This window comes from Alligator mississippiensis, chromosome 8, assembly GCF_030867095.1.
Source record: "Alligator mississippiensis isolate rAllMis1 chromosome 8, rAllMis1, whole genome shotgun sequence".
NCBI lineage: Eukaryota > Metazoa > Chordata > Crocodylia > Alligatoridae > Alligator > Alligator mississippiensis.
The window spans coordinates 75,300,241-75,325,932 of NC_081831.1; the positions used below are offsets into that span (position 1 = coordinate 75,300,241).

A 25,692-nucleotide genomic window follows, 5' to 3' on the forward strand; every position below is an offset into this window, starting at 1 on the left:
ACAGCCCTAAGAAAGGAAAAGAAAAAGCCTATTTGAATACTTACCTGAATATTTTTATTCTAGTGCAGTACCCTAACATCTGAGAGTGAGTTCCCTTTCACTATGCCAGTCCTTGATTCAATGCCCCATCTAACGAGGTGATGAAGGTCTCTCTTTTACATATCCCATTATCTTTAGATACCAATACTGTATTCTTCTTTTAGCCAGGACTCCTCCTCTGAAACTTAAACCCCAGGAAATTACCAATGAAATGATTACCATAAGCCTCAACATAACTATGCACGTGGGTGTGTGTGTATGTGTGCATGCAGGTGCACCCACACACATCAGTCATACATTTTTTTCTGTGTAAATGTAAATGATTGGTGTAAAGTAGAAACGAGCGGTATGAGTTACTGTTCACCTTACTCAGGTGATTATTCCCACTGAATTCAATCTGAAGGCAGTGTGACTACTCAGAGGAGCAAGGGCTTTAGACCTTTGTCTTGTATTAGCTCTCTCCCTCTGTCTTCAGACTGCTCTAAATCAGCATTTTAATACAGTTCAGGGGGCCAATAGAAATGATGGTTGGAGTCACATTTGCAATGATTTATAAAATTTGGGGTATAAAATATGAAACAATGTCTCCCCTCTAAGAGACCAGGGAATAGCCATTTCAGCTGGAAAAAAACACTGCAAATATTCATTTATGATAAAAATCCTCAGTTTCTTTTCTGGAAACACATTTAGTTTGATGCATACTGTCATATCCCAAAAGATAGGATACCCTTGGGCATCAATAATATAAAACACATGATAAAACATAGTCCCCTAAGTTGATATACATTCTGTTTCTCAGAGAGTTGCAAAGAGAGAACATCTAGTTAAGCAAATGATACTTCTATAAACCTCATTTGCTTACAGAACAACACTATATTTTACAGACTATGTTTACCAGGAACATAGGCAAGTACAACTCCATTGACTTTAACGAGGCTCTTCTCATTTAAACCAGTGGTGAATAGGCCCCAATTCTTCAGACAATAAAAACCTGCCATCCAAACAGACATCACATTTTCTGGATGCAGGCAAACCCGAGCAATTTGCACTAGTCGGTATTGGAAGGCCCACTGTAGATTATTGAACACTGGAAATTAATAGGCGAGTGAGCAGCTACAATGGGAAAACATCAAAGATATATCACAGATTGATTTTGATAGCTAGAGGTTGGCTTTAAATAGTTTATGATGATAATTTGTGATACGCTAGTAAATGCAGTGTCGCATCTTTTGTAAAAACAATAAAATTGGAATAATATGACATCTTGCCATAGCACTGAGTTTTCTGTTAGATCACTGCTGAGATGCTTGGGGCAGGTTTGAAGAAGGGCGAATCGGGGAAGCTCTAGTGACTTTGGTACCCTCTGCACTAACATAAAGAAACAGGGTATTCTCCTTTGGACTAGAAAATTGCTTACCTTGTGCTTCCTTTTGGATTTCGTAGAAGGTTTTTCCACCGCAGCCGGGGTAGGGGATTCTCGAGATGGTCGCCTGTGTTTCACGTTTGCCTCTCTCGGTTCAGTTTTCACTGATGCGGTCTCAAAGGGCTCTTGTCCAGGTATTCTAGACAATAAGCTAAGGTCTATTTTCACCCAGAGGGATTTGAGCTCTTCGTATTCCCTCAGCGGGGACAGAAGTTCATTTTGCACGATTGGGATAGGTGAAAACAGCTGCTCCTCTAAATCATTGCTCGTCTGGTCTATTGATGTGTTGCTGCCGTTGCTAGTTAAACTGCTGACACTGAGGATGTTACTCCCAGAGTCTTTCACTTTGATGCCATTGGCAGGCCCGCTGCAAGCAGGTAATATTTTAGCCTGCAAACTCTCTTCCTGGTCTGTATTGGAGTCAGAAGTAGAGGAATCGGTTTCAATAAATTCACGAGACTTCGGGACGATTTTGCTGGGGCCTCGATACTTTTTCTTCTCGGAAGTGAGCCCGGTGCTCATTCGTGGTTCTTTTCGGGGAGCTGTCTTTCCGACGGATGCTTTTGTCCGAACCTTCTGCTGTTCTGCAGGTTCCTGGGTATCTTTTTCTTTGGGAGTGGTGCTGGTATTATTTGGTTTGGGCCAGTTATACTCTTCTACACTGGAAGTCCTTTCTACCTTTTTGGGTTGCTTTTTCCCCGTAGTCCTTTGTGACGTTGGCTCATTATGAGCTGGTGACTTCTGCTTGGAACTCTTTGCCTCTGGGGTTTTCTGAGCAACTCGTGGTTTGGCTTTCTCCCGGATGGGACTAAGGATCGCCCTGTCTTTGGAATCAGTCTGGGGCAGGCTATTAAGCTTCCCTTTGTTTTGCCCTTCCGCCTGTTGGTTGCTCTGCGACTGAGAACTGTTATCGCTATGAGTCTCATTTTGGTTGTTGATGATGGCCTTGTTATGGGGATTCACTTTATTCAGCCATTTATCCAGCTGCCATTTGTTTGTGGAGGGAGGCTCAGGCTGCAGGTTGAGGAACAAAAGGGAACCGATCTTAGAGGAGCAATGCTTTCTAATTTAGATGAGAATTACATTTTGAACACAGCCTTTTATTTCAGTCAACCAGTGGTTACTGCTAGTTTTACTGTAGTATTTATGGACTATTTATGGTTAATTAGGCTTCCTTATCTGGTTTACAATGTGGCCCTGGAGAAATTTAATACAACTAAAAAGTTAAGCAGGTCCCTAAAGATATCATTTTTGTCGTGCTGCTTTTCCCTCATCCCAGATGAATACTGTGTCAATAAAATCTTCCCTGCTACTAGGCAAAAATCTAAATATTTCTCTAGAGTAATTCAAATGTAGGCCAGGAGGTTTTCCCAAAAGCTAAAATGAGTATGTGGGTCATACATTTGATGGCACAGGAGGGGAAGCGAGTAAATAACAGCAAACTGAACACGACTCGCCTGTTTCTCTGAAGGATAAAAAGATTGTGCTTTCTATGACAATGAAGGGGTCAGCGAATTAAGGGGACAATGAGCTAAGGGCATGCTGGGAAGGATGCGGAAAAGGGGGATGGGTCTGTAGCTTTACCTCTGGAGTCGCGTTGCGTGACTCTTCGTTACACTCGCTGTCGCTGGAGCTGCTCTCGCTGTCGGAGTCCGACTCGGAGCTGCTCTCGGATTCACTGGAGCTCCCGGAGCCTCCGCTGGAATGCGCCAAGCCCGTGCCGTGCGCGGTCTGCAAAGGAAGCCCGCTGCCGGGCAGAAAACAGCCATTTGTCTTAGATTATTAGGCCCCTATTTTTCTATTTTAGTCTTCTAACCTAGGGGGGAAAAAATCTATGTTGGTGCCCTTGGTCGTGCCACTCCCCAAAACTCCCATTCACATATGGTTGACGTAGTATGTAAATGGGTATTTAGCTGAGATGGAACTAGAGGATCTGCCTCCAGTTTGTGAATGCTCTACACTTCTGCATGGTGGGACACACTGCTGATGCAGTTAATAGAAACAATACCATCGTCATCATCCCGTGAGGAATAGTTCAGTGTCACAAACCTGAGCATATTGGTCTGATAGCTGCAAATATGAAACAGGCATATTTTAATAATCTGCTAATAGAAATTAGCAGGATCCGAAGAACCTGAACCTGTTCAGCCTCAGCAAGAGGAGGCTCAGGGGGGACCTGGTGGCTGCCTACAAGCTCATCAGGGGAGATCAACAGCAAATAGGTTTTTTCTCTTTTCAAATAGGTTTTTTCCCCTTCTCTCCCCAGCACCACCTGGGGTGAGGAGGAACAATGGTCATAAGCTGATGGAGAATAGGTTTAGGTAAGAGATCAGAAGGCAATATTTTACAGTTAGGGTGGCCAAAATCTGGAACCAACTTCCCAGGGAAGTGGTCCTTGCCCCTACCTTGGGCAAATTCAAGAGGAGGTTGGATGATCACCTGTTTGGGGTCTTGTGAGCCCAGCATTCATTCCTGCCTGTGGCAGGGGGTCAGGATAGATGATCTGTTCAGGTCCCTCCTCACCCTAGCTACTATGAAACTATGAAATGCAAAAACTTCATTTTTGGTACATGCATCATTTATGGCTAAATGAAGGATATTAGGCAAATAACAGTGAACCAAAGACTTTAAAAAATAATTTTGACAAATGCTATTTTTAACACCAAATGAACCTTTAATCTAGGTTTTGTTATACAAAAGTTAGATATTTATGATCACTCTCCAGAGGTTGTCCAGTGATTCTTTAAGTGTAGCTGGCTTTTCATGTGTTTGTGACAATTCAATAAGAACATGGAGCTCTTACTGCAAATGAAAATTTCCATAGAAGCTATTTCGTTGTCCCCAAGACAGATGGATCAGCTGCTACCCTGTTACCTCTTCTGGCATTTCTTTTTACACTGATCAGTTGTAGGACCCCATCTTTTAGTATTATGGAAGTCTGCCAATCAACGTCTTTATAAACTCGTTTTTAATTTTAAGATTTTCACCAGTGAGATAACCGTTGGGTTTTATGTCTGTTCAACTGATCTATACAGAGACTGTCTGATGATTGATTTTAAATTTGTGAAGCTGACAAAGCAAAGTGTTTGAAAATTGACACCATTTGCTAGTACTCCTTTCTGGATATTCAATACTTCACCTTAATATATCATAGGATGTGTGTCCTGTATTGAATCATCCTCCATAGCCAAGGAGTTTTCTGTGAGTTATAACCATTTTTTTCCTCCTCTCTTAACTATCTGCCCTTCTGCTCCGTGTTTTTTCCCTGAGGAGATCTCCAACCACTTATGTACGTGCTCTTCCCTACCCAACCAAACAAGTTCACGAGACAAGTGCCAAGGAACTGTCACCTCTAACATGGATGACTGGTACCTCCCGAGTCTGGGGGGGGGCACCAGATTGCCAATGGGGGGAGTCCCCCAGCAGCCTATTGTCAACAGGGGGAGGTGGGTCCCCCAGTGGCTGATTGCCAGCTGAGGAGATTCCCCCACCGGCAATCGCTGACCCAGGAAGTGCACTTCCAGTTTCACGGCTGGCGCTTCCACTGGGTACGCGGCTGATCTCAGGGGGTACATGTGCACCCACGTGCGCCCCCTATGTGTTGCCAATGACCTCCGAGATATAGTAGCCAACATACTTGGAAGGACAAGGGCCAAACGAACAGTGAGTCTTATCCTGCTCCTCTAAGGTCACCAAAAATATTGCTAATGGCAGTCCTTAATATTTCCTTCATTTTAAGTTACTTGCACTCTTCACCCATTGTACTCAGCCATTGAAAAGCCATGCCTCACACTGTGGCTGGGAAAGTAATCATCTCTCTAGGCCATGCAAGGCCCTTCCCAACCCACCACAGCTGGACATGGACTCATTCCCTCACAACATGGCCTGCTTCAAGAAACACGAAACCTTGTATTTATCTTCCAAACAGAACATGATCCTCAGATGTGAAAGCTAAATATTAAATGCTACCCCTAAAGTGATCTGTGTAAATAAGAAGTGTTCTGCACCAGTAGGGAAGAAAAACATTGTAAATGATTTTCTAATAAACAGGTTTCAAGTCTAATGAGACTGATAATTTCATGACCATTGTAATAACCTGCTCTCTCTCTCTCTCTCTCTCTGTGTACCACTACACATCCCTGAAAGGAATCAGAACTGTCCAGATGTGCACTGAAGTTCCTAATTTAATAGTTAATGTAGATGCTCCCTTAGCTCTAGGGGTAGACACTGATGCTTTTGGAACAGAAGGATCTGATCATCTATCCTTGATGTGCCCGTTAACATTTGAGCACACGGTTTTCAGTATAATGGCAAGCATCGGATGCCAAAGACATCCTGAATTTATTGCAATATTAATGAATTCTTGCTTGCATGTCACTGACCCAGGTATTAGCATTAAACTATTCTCACTGTAGCTGCCCTTCAGGAAAGCATCCCTATTGAGAAAAGGCTCTGGGTTCTACCTAAGTCAGTGGGTGTGTCTGCACGTGCAATTAATTAATGCGCCTACATTTACTGCACAGTAAATTCAGGTGCATTAAGCTGCTCCTGGGTGCATGTCTACATTTGCACCTGGGTCAGGAGCCAATTGAGCCCAAAAGAAGCAGCCTAGTTCAGGGTTGCTCCTGCCCTGCTCTGCCCCCCTGCAGCAGCCACAGGAGCTCCAGGCTCCCCCAGGTGCCAGCCCTGAGCTGGCAGGGGGCACAGGGGGTCAGGCCTGGGCTCTCGGGGGGTGGGGGGAGCTGTCCCCAATTCTGGAGGCAGCTCTGAGCCATGCAGAGCACAGGGTTAGCTAACCCCAGGCTCCACATGGCTTGGAGCTGCCCCCGGACAGCTGGGAACTGCCATGATAGCTCCCCTTTCTCCCCCCACAAGAGCTCAGGGCTTAGCCAGGCAGCAGTTGTGGTCTTCAGCTACCTGGGTTGACTGGGAGCAATTTGCAGCAGCTCCCAGTCAGCATCTAAGCATGCACTTTGGCACATTAGTTTAAATCACTGTTTTCTAGAACCTGCATCTCTCAGTATTAGCAAAATGTGCTTTAAATTAATCTACTGCAAAGTAACTGCTGTGCACATGTAGACAGTGATGTTTTACTGTGCATTAAATTAATCTAATACACAGGAAAGTGCATGTGTGGATGCACCCAATGGGACTTAAACACAGGCTTAAATGTAAGCCTGTGCTAAATTCCTTTCTTGAACTGAGTTTTAAGAGTGATGGTTTTAAAAATGAAAAATGAATGTCTGATCACATAATGCTGGTCTGGCTGATTTCATACATTTTTAATATTTATAAACACATCTAGTTCCCATTAACAGAACATCTGGGTGCTTTATGGTGCATTATTGAAACAAAGCTAGCCATTTGGGGAGCTGTAACACACCACTAACTTTGTCGCTCGTTATATGCATTATTTAAAAAGGGACCTTTCAGACCACTGAATTAATACTAGAATTAGCTAAACGTGCTGGGAAAAAAAACCCCAGATAACTTAAAATATAAATCTTTGCAAGAGCAGAGGGATTTCAACAGTTTTGATGTTGTTAAAACAACAAATTATATTTGACAGTTTTTGTTTTCAATTTGTGGAAACAAAAGGGTTCAGCTTTTCACATTCGTTTTGATATTTGGCATTTTTTCCTTTCTTCTTTTTTTTCCAGGAGAGAGAGAGAGAGAGAGAGAGAGAGAGAGAGAGAGAGGGTGTGTGTGCGCGTGTGTGTGTGTGTGTTATGGGATAGGGAATTCATTCTGCACTATTTTTTATTTTTTCTTCCTGGAAAAGTTGAGAAATTGGAAGTGTAGTAAAGAAGATTTTTTTCCCCGACAGTCTAAATCCTTGTTAACATTTGCCAACTTTGTCCTGTTGGCAAACCGTGACAATGAAAGAAGAGTGTTTCCATCTCATCTCACATTTTATCTTTTGGCTTCATTTCTACTGGAAAGGAATGGGGAAAAGTTTCTTTCTTTTGCTGTTTAAAGAGGAGAAAAAGGGGGGAAATCCTAGACAATCCTAACATTGACTCTGAAAAATCAGATGTCTCTGTTTCCTGTAACAAAATGAAGCCCAAAATGTGAAAATATTGAATTGAGATGATTCCAGGATAAAAAAGTTTTGTTAGGGAATGTCAAAGTATTTTGTTTCGGGTTTTCTGAATTGGAACCTTTTGTTTCATAATGAATTCCACTATTTCAAAGGCTTGTCAAGAGCTTACCTCCATCTTAAATAAAAATTAAACATGAAAATGTCAAAACTCCCTGCAAGACGACAATACCATTCTCTGAGCAGTTCTAATGGGGAGCTAGTTTTAAAGATGAAGCCATATGTAAACTCTGTATTTCTTCCTAAACATGACTTCCTCTGCAAATGCTCTGTTAGGGCTCCTGTGTCCACTCTGAGATCAACATATCTGATATAATGGGTTTCATCGCACGCAATGGATCAGAACGAGAGAGAGAGAGACCTCTTTCTCAGAGACAAGAGCTCAGATCATTCAGGTATTTAAGTACAACCCAATCTTTGAAGTGCTCTGGAAGCGAATAAGTGCTGCAGCCAGTATTTGCTTATATAAAACATCTAGGGAAGGACTGTAACTGCCTGACAAAAAGCTCAAAGACTAAGAACAAAACCATGGAAATACATGTCAGCCTCAACCTGGCCTTATTTTCTTTCTTGTTGTGCACCAGTCTCAGATAAGTTATCATATGCCAAACATTACTGAATAACATAGCTCAGCAAGCTTGCAGGAACCAGACAGAATCAAAATAATGTTTTTCATACAACACAATGAGGTCATATTTGTCTTTCATCTAGGATAATAAAATTATGCCTTGGCTACACCAGACGGCTTCATGCTAAGACATCGTTGCCAATCTAGATTTTTAAAGTAGAAGCATTCACTTTTCATCATGTAGCTTGAGTTGCAGAGTAACCCTGTTTGTATGCATTGCCACACAATCAGATAAGGCCTGAAATGCCTTTCCTAATATCTCATGAAGCTAAAGATAAAGAGCATCTTGCATATAGCTACATGCACAATCAACCTCCAATAATGCTGTTCAGCGGAACAGAAGAAAGTATACGGACTTCTCACACACAAGTATGCAGGGAAAAAAATCTTCATTTCCAAGGGGAAGATGAGTTTAATGGAGAGATTATAACATCTTGATTTATTTATTTAATTATTTGTAGCATAAGCATATCCATTGATATGAACTCTCCCCAAAAGCCACTTTTTTCATGCTAAGCTTAGAATTAGAGAGTGCTTTTCTGTATAGATTATGGGCCTGATTTGGCAAACACATACTCATGCAATAACACTTACTGATGCAAGCCAATGGACCTTTCCTCATGTAAGTAAGGATTACACAGATTGGGGTTTGTAATTATAGAAGAGTCGTAAAGCAAGTTTTTACCTGGCTGCAAAGTTTCAGGCTAAGGATGCTAGCAAGAGCAATATCTGAAACTAATTTAAACAATGCTACCATCAAAAACCAGCTGCTGAACAATTAAAAGGTGTAGAAAACACTAGGATTCGAAGCTCTTGAATTCTATATTCCCACCAGGAGAGGAGCAGTTACATTTTCCCTGAATATGTGAAAAAAATGTTTGATGATGATGATGATGACGACGATACTACTAATGATGATGATGAATGCACCACAGAGTGAAATCCTGCCTGGGTTAACAATACTTAAACAAGAAATGATTATTAGTTGTGATGAGAGACCCCGGCTGTGTCTAGGGATCTGCTATGAAAGGCACTATGGAAGTAGATAGCTCAGTAAAGTTCATGAGCCAAAGGGCTTCCAGGCTAAAAAGACATACCAGAAGCTCCTGAGTCCCAATCGTGACCCTTCCTGACCAGTAGGTGGGGAGAGCCAAACTGGTCCCCCGCTTCGTTTTACCACATGTTCCTACCCCAGTACTCTGCAAGCTGGCGCAGTCCTACACAGCAGCCGCATGCAAACTGCCCCTGCTCGGAGCAACGACAGTGGCAGTGCACTGCTATAAGGACTCTTCTTTAACACCACACAAACTCTTGGTAAACTCCTAGCTAATGGAGAATTTGGACCGGATTCCCCATTTACACAGGTGCAGGGGAGGATCTGGCTAGCAGGGTGGAGGGGTGGTAGCTGCATCTCCTTTGATTCCTGTTCTACCCAAGCTTTAAAATTAACAGCTTGGGGTGGAGGCACTGTCGACATGCTCAAGAAGACTAGATGTTGCTTTACGAATCTGAGTAAGAAACATCCATTTAACTATAATGACTACAGGACTCATGAAACAGTATGTTTGACTATTTTGACCATTTGTGCCTGGTTTCTTGTGTTTTTTAAAACGAATATATTATCTAGAAAATTTGTGCACATTCCAATAAAGTTATATTTGTTTTTGCTTTGATTTTAAGCTGAATAATATAGCACTAGGCCCCTAGGATTTTACTAAAGCTTCTAGTTTCTCTTCAATTGGGGACAAATATACATCATGTGACATGTGATGATGCCCCACACCATCTGCACCCCCCTTTTCAAAATCCTAGATCCACCCATGCATGGGTGTAAATGAGAGTAGCAACCCTGTGACCTCTATTATATAAAGAAGAGAAGAAACAGCCCCTTGAAGTGCGTGCAGAAGAGTGTGCACGTTTGGTTTGCAGAAGGTATCACAAACCTCATTTGCCTTACATGCAGGCGCTTGTTGTACCGCTAATTTGCAGCATGGTGGGGTTTTTTGACAGCAGGATATCCTGGTGGCAGAAAAAAATGGGGTGGCACATGTGGCGGTAGCATGTGCCGCCTTAAACTGGAGCCTGGCTGGCCGAAGCCATACTTTGCATGCCCAAATTGCCACGGCTGAAGCCCTGGGAGGCCCCTAGGACTCCAGGTAAGGCTGCTGGAGCCACCCAGGTGCTGTCCCCCAGCCTCTCCTATCTCACCCGGGACAACTTGCTACTGCTGTTTGTCCCCAGGGAAACACATGTGTACGCTCATCTGGATGTCCCCTTTGAGTTCATCTTCAAAGACATCTGTGCTTGCTTGCTTCGTGGGTTGACATGACAAGCACAGTGTTATGCAGGTGGTCCATGGAAGAAGCATGCAAAAAGGGTGTCTGGAAGCAGGTAGGAGGGAAACTTTTTTGTTGAGAGTGTTTTGCAGCCTTCATCCACTTCCCCTTCCCTAATGATCTGGATTTTTATTGGTGCATGCGGAAATGCTGGCACAGACGAACTTTAAGACAAACTTGTACACTACATGCTTTGTTACTTAAGAATGTTTCTATAAGTGCAAAATATGAGACAGCAAATGCACATATCGATCTGGGGGATGTGAACCAGAGGCTTGCTGAGCTGGCCTCCATGGGAGTTGTCCGCCTACAGCCGGGCTCAAGACCAGGTTCCATCCTGAGCATTACAGCAAGCATGTAACGACACCCAGTCTTTCTTTCTCACTGACTTGCTCCTGTGGGTGATCTGCTAAAATTTCAATTCTTACTTCCACTTCATCTGTTTTCATAAATCACTCATTCATGTTTGAGAAGCCTCTGAAAACAGATGTGGCGTTCTTGTGCGCCTGGCTTATGAGGCTGCCTAGAAAATGAAGGCCTGATGTGCAATTTACACAAGCTTTTTTCACCAGACTATTATTACATTATTTTCAACGCATCATTTACTCTAATATTTTAATAAACAGATTTTGAGACTAAACCTGGTAGTTAGAACAAAGATAATGTGTGATATTAAGAATCATTAGCCTCTAATATGTTAAATAATCAACTCTTTGCTCTGTAAATACCTCTTGAAAAAATCTACTGTATAATTTCACACTTCTACAGGGAAACTCCTCAAAGGACAGAAATCAGCAACAACTTCCAAGGCATCTGCCAAAACTTTTCACCAATTAGGGTTAGTAACGTTAATTGCTGGGAAGAGAATTTAGCTAATTGACTGTACCTGCCAACAATGGGCTTATTCATCAGAAGTCTTCCTTTTTTTTTTTTTTTTTTTTTTAAGAATCCCACAGGAATGATGAATTGACCACTTGTTCAATCACACCATGTGGAAATCAAAATGTAAATGTTTAAGAAAGCAGAGCACTGTTGGGCAGTGGGAAAATGTACATGGGGATTGACCAGTGAGTCAACAGTTTATCAATGCTGGCAATGTATTTTCACAAGAAGGGGTGCTCTCTAATCGTACACAAAGCTCACTCAAAAGAAGTATGGCAAAGGAGACTGCAGATCTGATAGAGATGATGTTTTGGGGGTTCAGGCTGGACTGGATGCAGGAGAAGGCAATATCTCAGTCTCAGTTACCCACCTATAAAATAGGGATTGTCCTACTTCCCCCATCCTTTGTTTGAATTGGCCTTTTAGACTGCAGGCTTTTGGGGGCAAGAAGGATCACTTATGCTCTGAATTCAGCCGTGTTTCTATTCCAGTTGATACGGGTAGGCCAGCTTGTGATAGTCTTACTCAGTAGGAGTGCTATCCTACTCCTTATGAACTCCTATTTGGAAAATCTCAAAGAGTAAAGTACTGTAACCAGTGTGAACAATTTGCACCGGTCCCTCCGCTGAAAGAGCCTGCTTGTAGTGAACAACCACACAACCCTCAAAGACTTTAAATAGGGGTTATGCATGCACTTGAATTCTGCGCAAATGTTAACCAAAGGTTTCTTACATTATTCCAGCAGATGAAAGAGAGGCACCTTACAGATTAATATTCAGTGTCAGAACGTAACACCGTAACGACTCAGTAACGAAGTTTGATGCCATTTCTATTCTCGCACCATTATCAGGAAGTAATATTCTCTTCTAATTTGAGGAGGAGCTGTCATGACTTGTATAATGAATTGTTCACCTCTATACCTCCAAATTTATATATGGCTGCCATTAGGTTTCTTTTTAAAGGAAGGCTCGCTCTGAGTGATTTCTTTGCCGCCTTCTCATAGGTTTGTATTAAATTATTTATCCACAGGCTTGTTGGACTCATAGCTCAACTTTCACAGATCAGGTTGACACAGGAATTGAAACCCGTATCGAGCCCTTTTTAAAGTATTCATCGGGGTCCAGACCCAGTGGAATGAAATAAGGTGTGGAAATTGTTGCTTCAGCAAACAGCGCAAAATAAGACATCACTGAGGACGGTGGTGTCAAGCCAGAACACATGACGGAGGACGGCATCTATAATGTGCTATTCCGGATGCGGCAGCTGATCAGCCGGTATCACTTCTCGGCAGTGTAATGCAAATATGAGTTGTGATTTATTTGGAGGGGGAAGGTAATTTACAAGATGTTGAGCGTAAAAAGCCACATTCTCATTTTACGGCGTTCTAAAGCAACTGTTTTAATCAAAGACTGTTTAGAACAAGATGGATGGAGTTCTTGAAACAGCTTTTTTTTTTTTTTGTATTCATATACATACAAACCTTTTGTACTTTCAGCTTTAAAGACCATAAAAAAGGATAGTAAAGATGAAAGAAATAAAAAGAATGACAGAACTAACTCCTGTGAGCCACAATCTATGTCAAAGCAGAACTAAAGTGATTGACAGCTTGCATTAGTAATGAATAGAGTGGGGAAAAGCTGCCAAGAATCCGTAACAAGGTCAAAGCCTTCCAATAAAGAATTACATTAGCCACAAATCTTAGGTGGAACTGGGTATATACTTCTGCAATATGACTTGAACCAGGGTGATGCTCCAGCTGCTGGATCTTATCATGACCTTACGGCTCATTTTAGTCTAGGTCTGTGATGAGTTTTGACTCTTAATCACATGTATATTAAACTCCAGGTACAACACATCAAATTACCAGGGAAATTACAAACAAATAGCATAAGAGAGGGGATTTCAATGACACTGTCTTAATGGTAAGCATGAAACAGCTTCCAACTGTTGGTATTGTAATGGATCCCCCCTGGACTCTGTATTTCTTGCACATACTTGAATTTTGCATATTAAAAGACATACCATATTCTTGAGTTGTATATCCAACTCCCCCTAACCTCAGAAGTAGGAAGCAGTTTTGAGGGCACGATATCATCCTGAGAGTATAATATGTAAGTCTTCTCAATATGCAGAAACCCAGCCAGCGGTTTCACACGTCAATGGATATTATCTGTACTGTTCCCTGAAGTGCTACTCTTTTGTTGAGATGTGGCAGAGCAGGAATTCTGTTCCTTGTCATGAGATCCTAAAGGGCCCAGTTTGATGCCACGGGTACCATTTTGTTATACTAATATTATCCCATGAACTGACACTGAATCTAGCTGGATGTTAGCATTGATGCTTAGAAGTTGATTTCTCTTTTACAGATGAAAACCCAGAACTGTATCCTTCAGCATTTGCTGTGTTTTCTCTGCATATACCAGGAGGTACATACCCTACTAATTAATTATTTAAAGTGCATGCACAGTATTTAAGTAGCCACTTATTTTCATTTTAGTTAGACTTATTTCAATGAAGAATCCAAGCACAATTGTGAAAAAAATACCTTTGTTTCCTCTTTTGAAACAGACACACAGTGGCAAAATGTTCACTCTACTATATCAGTGTTTAGCACAGAAAATCAACAATCATGAATATGTTTTCTTACTGACCCCATAGGGCACATCCAGATGAGCACGGCCATGCGGTATGTGGCGCTGCAGACGTGTTTGTAAAAGTGTGTCTCAAAGTTCGTCTGTGCCCGTATTCCCACATGCACCAATACACACCCAGATCAATGGGAGAGGTGGGGGAGTGGATGAAGGCTGCAAGACACTCCCAACAAAAAAGTTTCCCTCCTACCTGCTTCCAGACACCCTTTTTTGCATGCTTCTTCCACGGACCACCTGCATAACCCTGTGCTTGTTGTGTCAACCCACGAAGCAAGCAAGCACAGACGTCTTTGAAGATGAACTCAAAGGGGACATCCAGATGAGCGCACACATGTTTATCTGGGGACAAATAGCAGCAGCAAGTTGTCCCAGGTAGGGGAGGGGAAGCTGGGTTCAGCACCTGCACCATCAGGTGTTCTGTATGCTGCAAGGGTGCACTGCCTGTTTGTGCACTACTCCATTTTTTTCCCTGTGGGTTTTTTGACCCCCTGGATATCCAGGGGTGAAAAAAACCCCTGGGAAAAAAAATTGGAGCAGCACACGCCGGTAAAAAAGTGGAGCAAGCTTCCTGGAGCTGTGCTGTGACTGCCAGCCAGGCTTCATCTGGCAAGATCACCACTGCTGCAGCCCTGGGAAGCCCCCTGGGACCCAAGGTAAGGCTGCTGGGGCCAGCACCATGCAGACCCCAACCTCCCCCACAGTAACTTGGCGCGCACCAAACCGCACGAGGCATGGGTGATCTCTGGGGACAAGCAGAGGTGGCACAAGGTGTGCCGCCGGCACTTGTCCCCAGGGAACCAAACGTCTGTGCTTGGTCTGGACCTGGTCCTAGAGCTCAACTGAAACAGAACTGGAAGCCAAGGATATATTGTAACTAAGCATCTATGAAAAAGCATGAGAGTGGTTTTGTATTTGTGTACTGCCTCCTAAAGTTTTCATTTAAGTAATTAAAAATCCAAACTATACAGTCTCAACCCAGGGCCATGTTGATCAACTTTTTCCAACTGAAGCAATTTCCTATTAGAAAATGTGGTTTTGGTGAAAACAAAGCTTTCCTTGAAAAATGGCGATTTTGGACAACCGGGAAAAAAATCTTGAATTGCCATTTTGAAACAAATCCCAAATTGTCATTTGTCTTAAAACCGTGTCTCACTTTCTGTTTTGGAAAGTCAACATTTTGGATGTTCCTTTTTTCAGCTATTGAATATTTGGACCTTTCCCGGCCATTTTGTATTCCTTTTCTATTTTCGCTAAGGGAAAAAACCAGTTTTTGAAGAGTGGGAAAAAGTGAGGGAATCTCTTTTTTTAAGGGCTTTTTTAAAACTGTTATCCAACTGAAAATGACCAGAAAGTTTGAGAAAGTCAAGTTTGCGAGACAGAAACTATTCCAAATCATCAAAATATTTTTAAAAACAGAAATTGGATCTAGATAGAAACTAAGGTCTGGATGCCCCGGGCATTTTGACACTGAAGTCATCATGAAATCACTGGGAGTTAGGCCCCTAAGTACTTTTGTGGACCTGAACCTTAATTCTTCATTGTCTCATAGCACAGAGCCCCCCGTAAATCAGAGGATATGGCCTTTTCAGGCTGCCCTGGTGGCAAAAGGCAGTTCAAGAAGTCATCTGAGTATCTGCTCATCATCTGATGCTACACAGGGTCACCATGCTGGTATAATGCTGTGCTCCAATAGATTCTAGTTGGGTTAGGAGCCTTTTGTAGGTTATACCCGCTACCACATAGAAAATCCTGAGACTGCTGTAAATTGTGCAGAGACCAAAGTGAGTCCTAGCTACTCCATGGATTAGAAGGGGAGGGAGGCAGGGAGGGCAGAGCCATGCGTACGTGTTCAAAAAAATGGCCACAATTAGGGCTGAGTTGAGGCAGTGCAAAGAAAGCATAAATACGCTCCCAAAATCAGACATATGCACTCCTGCCTGCAGGTGTCTTTGGAGTCCAGTATGGACCACTGGAGGAGCAAAGCAGCAGAGAACCAGACAAAGCACTATTGGCATAAGTGATTAAGGCATAAATAACTCCATGTCTCCCTAAACATGACTGTATTATTATCCCCCCAGGAAGAAGGATGCTCATGTGATTACAGCACTGGTTGAAGACTTCAGAAAAAAGAGAGAGAGAGAGAGGAGGGGGGCCAACCCCTACATCTCCACTGCCCTCTTGGCTGACTTTCAGCAAATCTCTTTCCAACTTAATGTCTGTCCCTTGCCCATGAGATGGGGAGATTTGTATGCCCAACTTCAGAGAAGAGCTATGCAATAACAGATATTATTCTGATTGTTAAACATATCAATATTATGATAATGGGGGGGTCGATACATGGACAAAGTTATTAATGAAAACAGAAACAGACCTTGAACTTCATTAGTATTTCTGCTAATAACAGCTAATGAATCATCAATAATAATAATAATGAGCAATCACTCTGAAACCCAATTTTTAAAAGAAGTATTTCTGTGCAAATGATGAATATGTGGCCCAGAATCAGAGCCCTTCTCAGATGTAGACACATACAATATTTCCAAGACAAGTGAATTAGTCTCTGAACAAGGAGAGATCTGTCTGGTGAAATATTAATAAAAGCAAATGTTGAAACAAAGGAGTTGTCCTTACGGTTTAATTAAAAATGGAATGAAAAATTCCAGTTGGAGTGAAAAACTAAATTTCCTCCATATTTCATATTAACTTCTAATCAATTTGGAGTCTGTATTTTGCCTAATATGAGCTACTTTTATAGCTGATGATTTTTAACAGTTGCGTAATAAATCGCTTGATTGATGAAAAAAGTATTCAATCTATTTTGGATTAAATATCATCTTGAAGGACCTTATGCTAAAGACAGCATTAAATCTTTTAGCTGCATCCACTGCTAATTATGACATACATACACATTAAGAACAAGAGGGTGTTTCCTCCAGTGATAAATGGGCCTGAATATCCTTCCCAACATTCACTATAAATCACAAAAGACTATTAATAAACAGTCAGAAAAAATGACAGTTACTATAAGAATCTGCTCCTATCCTTTGCCTAATACTATCAGTGTCATGTTTAAACCTGACATCTTAAATCTTCTACATGAAAACCCTTTAAGTCAAAAGGCTCAGCTATTTTAAACAGAATTTTCTATGCCCGTTATTTTGAATGACAGCAAAGGAAATACGGGATCTCTAATCCTGTAACCTTATCTGAGTGGAAATCTTGCCTTCTGGCTGATATTTGCCATTCTCATCAAGACCAATTGAAGGGTCCGATCCTGCCTGATTCTGAGACCGGGTTGCCTGTACCTTTAACGGCCCTTCATTTTCCATGGGCCCTTTGAAGGAGGTCAAATGAAGAGATTCAAGGAAAGGGACCTCACTTCCCATACGGACACTGGGAGCCGGTTTGAATCGAACCCCAGCTCCCCTTGGTTTTACATGGCAAAGACTAATTCTGCCTGCCAGGAGTAAAACAGTCTTAATACAGCAGAAGTGTTGCGGATGTACACTATGCTAACGGTAACAATGACTGCTTTTTTAAACCAGATTGAAAGAAACAGGAATGCCATCCCTCCGGTAGGAATAAAAAGTCAGTTCAAATCTGACCTGGAAAGAAACGCACAAATTCCCCAAAGAGCCAATCAGGAGAGCGAGAAGATTGCCTGGTTTGCAATACTCAGGGCAGTGGGTTTTGTCATTAGGATGCTGACAGCCTGAAAATATACATTTCCAACACATCTGAATAAAATATGGGATCTGGGTCAACCTGAAGGATTAAGCTAAATTTGATCCGTATTGACCTTTGTCATTAGACCCTCCAATTAACCTATTTTCCTTCTGAATTCTGGCAATCTTTCCCCATGATCCATCAGAAGTGAATTCATCTAAATCACGACGATGAATTTTTGCCTGGAACTGCTGAACGGCTATTGCATTGATGATGACGTTTGGTAGGCAGGCAAATGTCCCAGAGATCTAGACCCTCCAAGGGGATGGGAGAAAATAAGCATGATCTGTTCTCTCTCAAACTTCTTATTATTTTCAACTTGATAATCATGCCTTTGGTTAGGTGCAAATGTGTTTTTCACACATCTGCCCAGGCAGCGTCACTCTCTAATACTCTAGAGTAGTATGGTGGTTAATTGCCTGTTATATGAGCTCTGGAGCTCTCTTGCCTGTTAATGACAAAAGTCAGGGATGGCGTGTTATTTTGCCAGCAGGAGAAATGGGGGAAAAGTATAAAAGTATGTATTTGTTTCTTTTTGAGCAAACTTACACAGTACTCGCTCACATTTTTACTGTCTTTGGGATGGTGCACAGAGCACAACAAAATGAAGCCGAGGCTCAATGATCAAGAGCTGGGCAAAAGAGCAACACTTTCTAGAAGATGCAAGTGCAAATTGTCAAAGTGGAGTTGACTGGAAGAGAGCAGTCCTATACCAGGGTGTTCAGATGGGCAAGGAAGAAATTGTGGTGGAAACACATAGGGAGGAGAACCCTAGTTTGGGTTCCTGACCTGGAAAGGTTTTGCACCCTGGACTTCTCAGTTGGACAATAAGGACAACCCAGGTGAGCTAAGGTTTTCTGTAAAGCCTAAGGAAACTGGGCTGAGGGAGACAGATTATAGGTGTACACAGAAGTGCAGTAACCTTAATCTTAAAGCAAATTTTTGTTTGTGGCCATAGGCACTAATTCTACAAAGTCTGTATTCTCTGTTACTCTCCATGAGGATTGCAGAAGCATTACCAGATGCTTTCAAACCACTGGGACATGTTATTACTCTCTGGGCATGTCTACGTGAGATGCTAACTGTGCAGTAGCCCAATAACTGCCAGGCAAAACTCATGCTAATATGCTACTGCACGGTAATATTAGGCTACCGTGCAGTAAGCAACACTAAATAGCCATGCACTGGCATTACTGCGCAGTAGTGCAAGTTACTGCACACTGATTTAGTACTTGGTTAACCAAGTACTAAACTTAATGCATAGTAACTTCGGCACATTGATCAGCCTGTAGACATGCCCTATATCCAATGTTTCATTTCCTTTTCTATTGTAGTTAATGAAATAACCTTCAGATGATGTTTCTTATATAAATGAGTTATGCAAAGGAGGATAGGGGAAAAGGAGGACAAAGATCATGGGCTCGGTTAGGTGCAGAGAGGAATGATAAAGCAGAATGCCATTCAACACATGCTTTTCAAGGGCAAAATGTGATGTTTGGAGAAACCAGCTCACAGGGAACATGATTCTTTGCACTGACACCATGAAAGGGCATTTCGTGTGCAAAGGCTGGAAGCGGAAAGATGTGCAGGGCAGTTTTGAAGTGATAAATCGTTATTTCTGAATCTGGAATTGCAAAGCATGACGTATCATATAGGTTACAGATGAACTTGAGATCCCACACTTGGCTGGATCTGGAGTTTAATGTGAACATACATTTAGAAAATCCATAGTTAGCTACCAAAACAACTGGCCTGATTTTCAGAGATGCTGGGCACATAGAGCTCCCATTGATTATATTTGGCGTTGAAGGTGTTCAGTTCCTCTGAAAATCAATCGTCTTCAACAGATGCCTATTTAGGTGCCTAGCATAGAGCTATTCGGTTGGCAAAGGTTGACCTTAAATGCTTTATGTCTCAAGGTATGCACAGATGTAACAACTGTGTAAGTATCAAAGGATGCCAATATTAGCTGTTTCAATGTAATTGCTAGGTCTGCATGATTCTGTAAAGGTACAAGTGCAACCAGCTACTCCAAATGTAACCCTATGTCATTCAGGGTCAAAAGAAGGGTGATTTAGCAATGGTAGGGTGATTACCATATTTTCTTAAACACAACACACGGGTTTGCCTCCAAAACTGGAGTGTGTTAAGGGGGGAGGAGATTTTCTGCTGAGGACAGAAGCACCCTGCTTTGATTCCTGCTCAACTGTGGTATTACTATTCAGGCAGCTGAGGGAGTCAGGTGACTTAATGGCTCATTGTCCTCTACTCCACAGGTGTTAATAACCATCTCTTCTTTTTTAATAGCCTTGATTTTCCACTAATCCAGCTCACCTTTCCTAGGACAATTTTGCTATCACAAGATTGCACTCCTGTTTCACAGCCTAAGCAGGGAGAGGAGAGAGAGTCAATTGAAGATTCGGCTCCGTCCCTAATCTGTACAAGCATAACTCTGGATGATTTTTTTCCCTTCATTCTGCCTTTCAAAAACAAGGTTCGTATTTTATTCAGGCACATTTTGTATGCAAAGAAATATGGTACTACCGGATCGTGCAAGCATACAGTAGACTGTAATACCTGATGCGTGCTCCTAAGAAGCAGTTACCCCTCCTGTTTGAAAGTGGCTAAAATGCATGTTTGCCTGTAACCTCAGTTTACCCAACTGCAGAAGTGCTGTTATATTTATCTACCTCCCAGCGGAGATCTTGTCACAATTATTATAGTTGTTTCCTTGCCACAATGTCGCCTGCTGTCAACGATTTCCTTGCAAGTCACACATATATATGACTCACACGATTCTTTTGTGTGACTCATTTATAAGGGATACATCTTCTAGAGTGGTTTCATAAAAAAAAATAAAGGAGGAAACAGAATGCTGGATAGGCAGTATAACAACTTGTTCCACAGTATGAATAATTACTAAAGCAAGAAAACTAAAGGGAAAAATTCAAAGAGATTTCATTAATTGCTACATCATAACCATGTTTACAAAATGTGTCTGAAGCTAATCACTCCCGTCAATGGAGACAAATGATAGATGAATAAAAAATTAACAGTGGAATTGTACATGTATTTTCTTTCTTCCCTTGAATGGGGTTTTTGCAGCACTTAATGAAAGCCAAAGCCCAGCAAGGAGAAATGCCATTGCTTTAGGAGAAGAGTCTGACGCTAGGTTATGGAAGGGTTTTTTTTTCTGTGCCAGGACATTGTCTTGCACTCTTTATTTAGGAAAAGCTCCCACTGATTTCAATGGGAATTTCTCCCTGAGGAGGGAAGGATGGAGCAAGTGTTTTGTGAGTGTATCTTTGGGGTATGCGTCTTGCTCTAATTCTTTCCCTGAGTACATTGTAGTGCATTTGTAAGAGCAAACAAAATCAACTTTTGTTTTGTGATTTGATTATTTTTTAATACTACAGTTTATTCATTTTGCTTTATTAATTTGTTGGTCCAATGGTTTTTACGAGCTGCAATTCAACATAGGTCTCTCTCTAGTATCATGTTTTATATAGATATGGGAAATGAAATGTAAGTCTGATACAATTATGGTTGTATGCCATGCAAGACAATACTGTAAATACGACGACAGCTTGAAAAGCTGCTTAGCAAAATGATCTTAATATACAAGGCAGTGTGAAAATGTAAAAAGAATCTATAATGACAACAAAGATTAGCCATTTGCTCTCTAACCTTATTTACAGAAGCAATCAGAGGTATTCAGGTCGAGTTAATGACCCTGTCTCCAATTAATTCAATTGTCTACAAACAACACTGATGCAGTGGCTGTCTCAGAGTCTGCCACACAGTCTCTGAGGGAATACATAAGACTCCATTAAAAGTGACAATAATAATGCATTTATTACTGAAACACTATTGTATTATAAATAAATTCCTGATGTTAAATTATGCTCCACGCTTTAACAGAAATTCAATTACTGAAATAATAAAAAAGATGGTGTATTTGCCAAGCACTTGGACTGTAATTTGGCTGCTTAGTTACCAGCAGTTGGCTGTTGTGCAATTTCTTCTTCATAGAGTATTTCTTTTGAATAAATGCCAGACTTTTTCATACAAATTTTATGAACAAGTTGCAAAATGAAATTTTGAGCTTTAGCACCCAATTATGAAAGACATAACGAAATCTATTACTGAAAAAAACCCAACCCCTTGAAAGCCCCTCTTGCTGTTGTTCGGCACTGTATAGTAATTGAGGTAAGCACAGGTGCTGTTCATTATGGGCCATTGTGCACCATCTGAATTCTGGGAACTGTGGAATTCAGATGGTTTAAACTCTGTTTGTGTGAATAACAAACAGGCGTGATTCGGAGGTTGTTTGTACAAGCTTGCACATAGCTCATTTGGGACTCCTAAGACACCTGCTTACCCTTTTGAAGCCAAAACAGTATCATTTACGTTCTGGCTATTCTTCCTGCAACAATTTTGCAGAGGCAACATATTTCCCCATCCCTTTCCCCTCAGGCTGCTATCGATGGTGGAAACACCAACAAAAGAAAACACGGATATAACAATTATCCAATGTAATGGGGACAAGAAAGGCTTTAAAAGAGTGTCTTTTTTTTTTTTTCCTTGACAGGATTCAGGCAGGGTATACCTGGTGAGAAAATAAGAAACCACTTCTCACTGCTCATATTATTCCCACTCTGCAGGAGTATCCTGAGGTGGACTGTCAAATACAAAATACAGTTTAATTTTTTTTTTCCCTCCCTACCTAGCATCAATTTGTGTTTTCTCATTGGGGTTTGGCCATTTCTTCATCTTGCTGATGTCCCACCTATTGTCTTTAGATGTTTTGCATGGAAGACATGAAGAGATGCGTGCTCCTTGCATCCTGTTAGCCGAGTGCAAATGAAAAACTGCTGATGGTCTTCCCATTAGATCCCATAGGTGTACATCACCATATGGCAGTGTGCGCATTGGTCCTGATTCTTCAAGGGATTGCAGATTCTCACCTCTGCATATTTCAAAAGGTGCTGTCTCGACTATATATTATTGCTGACAGTGATTATTTACTTCATGCCTTTATTTGTTGATGTACTGCAAGTACTTATCAGCAGCGATGTTATCAGAAACACCTGGGAATGGAGTGCGTGCATGCACGTGTGTGTGTCTGTGCATGGATTAGAGCCAGGCAGCCTGCAGAAAGGAAACATGGGAGCTATGTTTCTACTGTCTCAGTGCTCAACTCCTAAAGCCAGCTTTTCAGATACCAACTGCCGTGCAAGCAAAAAATCAATGGAGACCACTTTCAAACTCATCAGGCTGGTGGACGATTTCATAACGCAACACAACTCGGAGGCTGGCCCACAACAGAGCTCCTTGAACGGCACAAAGACTGATAGCATCCAACATCTGCTTGGCGGGCTGACACATCAAAACCTGCTGCAGCGGACACAGGTTTTAAAGGAAATGGCTCGCTCCCTGGATTTAAACCTCTTACTGAAGCAGATGCTGCTACAGGCTGAAAGCCAACTTCAGGTGCAGAGCATGAAAGTATGCAATGCTGCACTATAGAGTTGGCCAAACCCTCACCTAGGTGAATGAACAAGCATGTGCAGAGTCTGGAGGTCCAAACAGATCTCACAGGCGAGGTCCTCATTGCTTTTTGGACTTATCTACCACCTAAAGCACTCATAATAAACACTGAAGACAGCCCCATTTGCAGACGAAGAACCTACTAACTTCCAAAAAGGGTTTGAGTTGGCAGTGAGGGAACAACCCTATTCACAGGGTCTGACTTTCAAACTGAGTGGCAGATCCTTGTTGCAGCCAGGAAGCTGGAAGGAATTGAGTAAAAAAAGGAGCAGTTGTGTTTCTTTCCAGACTTGGGACCAATTAGCCAGGCAAAATAAAAAAAGGGGTGGGGGGGCACCCACTACTCCAAAAAACACTCTAGGACCTGAAGGTTTGGGCAAATTTATTATAACTGGCTAGAGAGAGGTAGTTAGCCTGCCTTCATCTTAACTGCGAATGAACATAGGAACAAAAGCCACATGTATTAGGATGTGAAACAAGCAGAGGTTTTGTTGGAAAAGGTGCAGATGGATATTATACAGGACTTTTCGGCTCCAAATCTGCCGCAGAGCTGAAATAGGACCGAGCCACCAAGCGGCTACATACAGCATTTGTGTGTGCTTTCAGTTTTCTACTGGGGGCCCAGATTATGTTCACATATTTGTTTGAGTTATTTTGAGTTAGTGGTGCCTGTGGATGAGGTTTAGATCCTACACCTGCTAAGCTAACCAAACATAAATGCTTGAAAGAGGCTCAATGCAAGCTCTGGGTGACGTACTGCGGGAACCTGAATGTAGATGCAATGTTGGTTTTTCCTGCATTTTGTTCAGATTGAATCCCGGTGATTAATTTTTCCATCTACCCAGTCACTACAAATGTGAAGGAAAAGGGCTTTTCAGCAGACTGAAAGCGTGCTTGGCTTAGGGAACACCTGCTCAGGAGAGGCAGGAGCTTTTCACTAACTAGTCACTGCTGAGATGATCAGACCTTTAACAGAGGGAGTAAGGGAACAACTGCTCCACTCCCCAGCCTTAAAGGACTGTAACTCCACCGACATAAAGTTACATCCAATGCAGAGGTCTGGCTCAACGCCCAATTCTGTGGTAGGTATGATGAGACGGACAAGACTCGAGATGTCAGGTGAAGTAAGCAGAGTGGAAATAATGGTTCCCACTGGATTTCCTTTAGATTCCCAAAAAGAAGTCAAGAGAGAGGTCCGCGTGCAAATGGTGGCTTTGGGGGAGGGGAGGACATTTTAAGGAGGAAAAGCATAAGTGAACTCTGAGAAAGGACCCCTGGCATTTGGGATGGGATGAGAGAATATATGAAACAGCAAGGCACAAGGATTAGGAGGACTGTAGGGAGCACTGCAGGAAGACGAGAAGCAGGGTAGAGAAGCAGCTGGAGACGAGGCAGCACAGATGGACTCTGTTTAATGACTTGCCAGTGCCCACAGAGGCTTAAGAGCGCAGTTTTACAATCCCTTTCCTCATTCTGACCAACACCTTATTCTGCAAGAGTACTGCTGGTGGGGACACTATTCCACGTGGTAAGAAGTAGCAGACTTGGGTCCTTAAGACCTCTGTCTCAGTACCTGCCGTTCCTCTATTCCCCAAATTGAGAAGGGAGAGAGAAATTTACAGAGCCCAAATTAAAGAGCATGAGCCCTGTGGTGCATGCTTTATGTCTGCAAGGATGAGCTATTGGAAACTGGTGCACTTAAAAGACAGGAAGCCAACGGGAGCGGTCCCCGTAGAGAGGATGAGATGATCAGAGGCAAAGGTGCGGAAAGCAATAGCAGCAGTAAAATGGTCAGACATGCCATTGAAACCATATGTGGAAATTAAGAAGCATGACTTTTGTCCTGGACACCAGGGTTATCACTCCCATTCTCTCATGCATGAGAGAGCAATGAAATCATTACGACTGCAAAGGGTCAAGCCATGGTTTCAATATCTCACCTGAAATGGGACAGGTAGGAGCCCAGCACTTTAATACAATACCGGTGCATTGGTCCTACACTGCCTCGCGGAAGGCAGCCAGCTTAGGAGGAACCTGCATCACTTCCCGCAGCGCTTTGGTGACCTACAGAGTAAGTTTATTCAAGTAACGATCTGACCGAACTCCAGCTTGTGGAGGTTATGGGAGACTAGCACGAGGTGCTGTGGCTGAAGGCCAACATAGCCTTTAAATATGCTGAACTATCATTATTCCTAGAATAGATTCACTTGTCCATAGAGGCCTACTGAAGGAATATTATATAAACATTTGTGAATGTGAAAATGGGGCATTTCACCGAACAATCTGAGGCCTTCACAATTTGTAACACTTCCTTGTGCCACGTGGATCCTACAAAGTTACAGACATGACAGCTACTA

The 25,692-nt window shown here is 42.2% G+C and overlaps 1 protein-coding gene across 4 annotated transcripts in view; it reads right to left on the reverse strand.

Annotated features, from left to right (window-relative positions):
* AFF2 (ALF transcription elongation factor 2) overlaps positions 1 to 25,692 on the reverse strand; it is a 530,167-nt gene that overhangs the window by 40,917 nt on the left and 463,558 nt on the right. For all 4 annotated transcript variants that reach the window (XM_059732873.1, XM_019492849.2, XM_019492848.2 and 1 more), the window contains 2 exons: positions 3,047 to 3,209; positions 1,457 to 2,476 (listed from right to left, as the gene is read on the reverse strand). In XM_059732873.1, the coding sequence (XP_059588856.1) occupies positions 1,457 to 2,476; positions 3,047 to 3,209 (1,183 nt within the window). The remainder of the gene's footprint in view (positions 1 to 1,456; positions 2,477 to 3,046; positions 3,210 to 25,692) is intronic.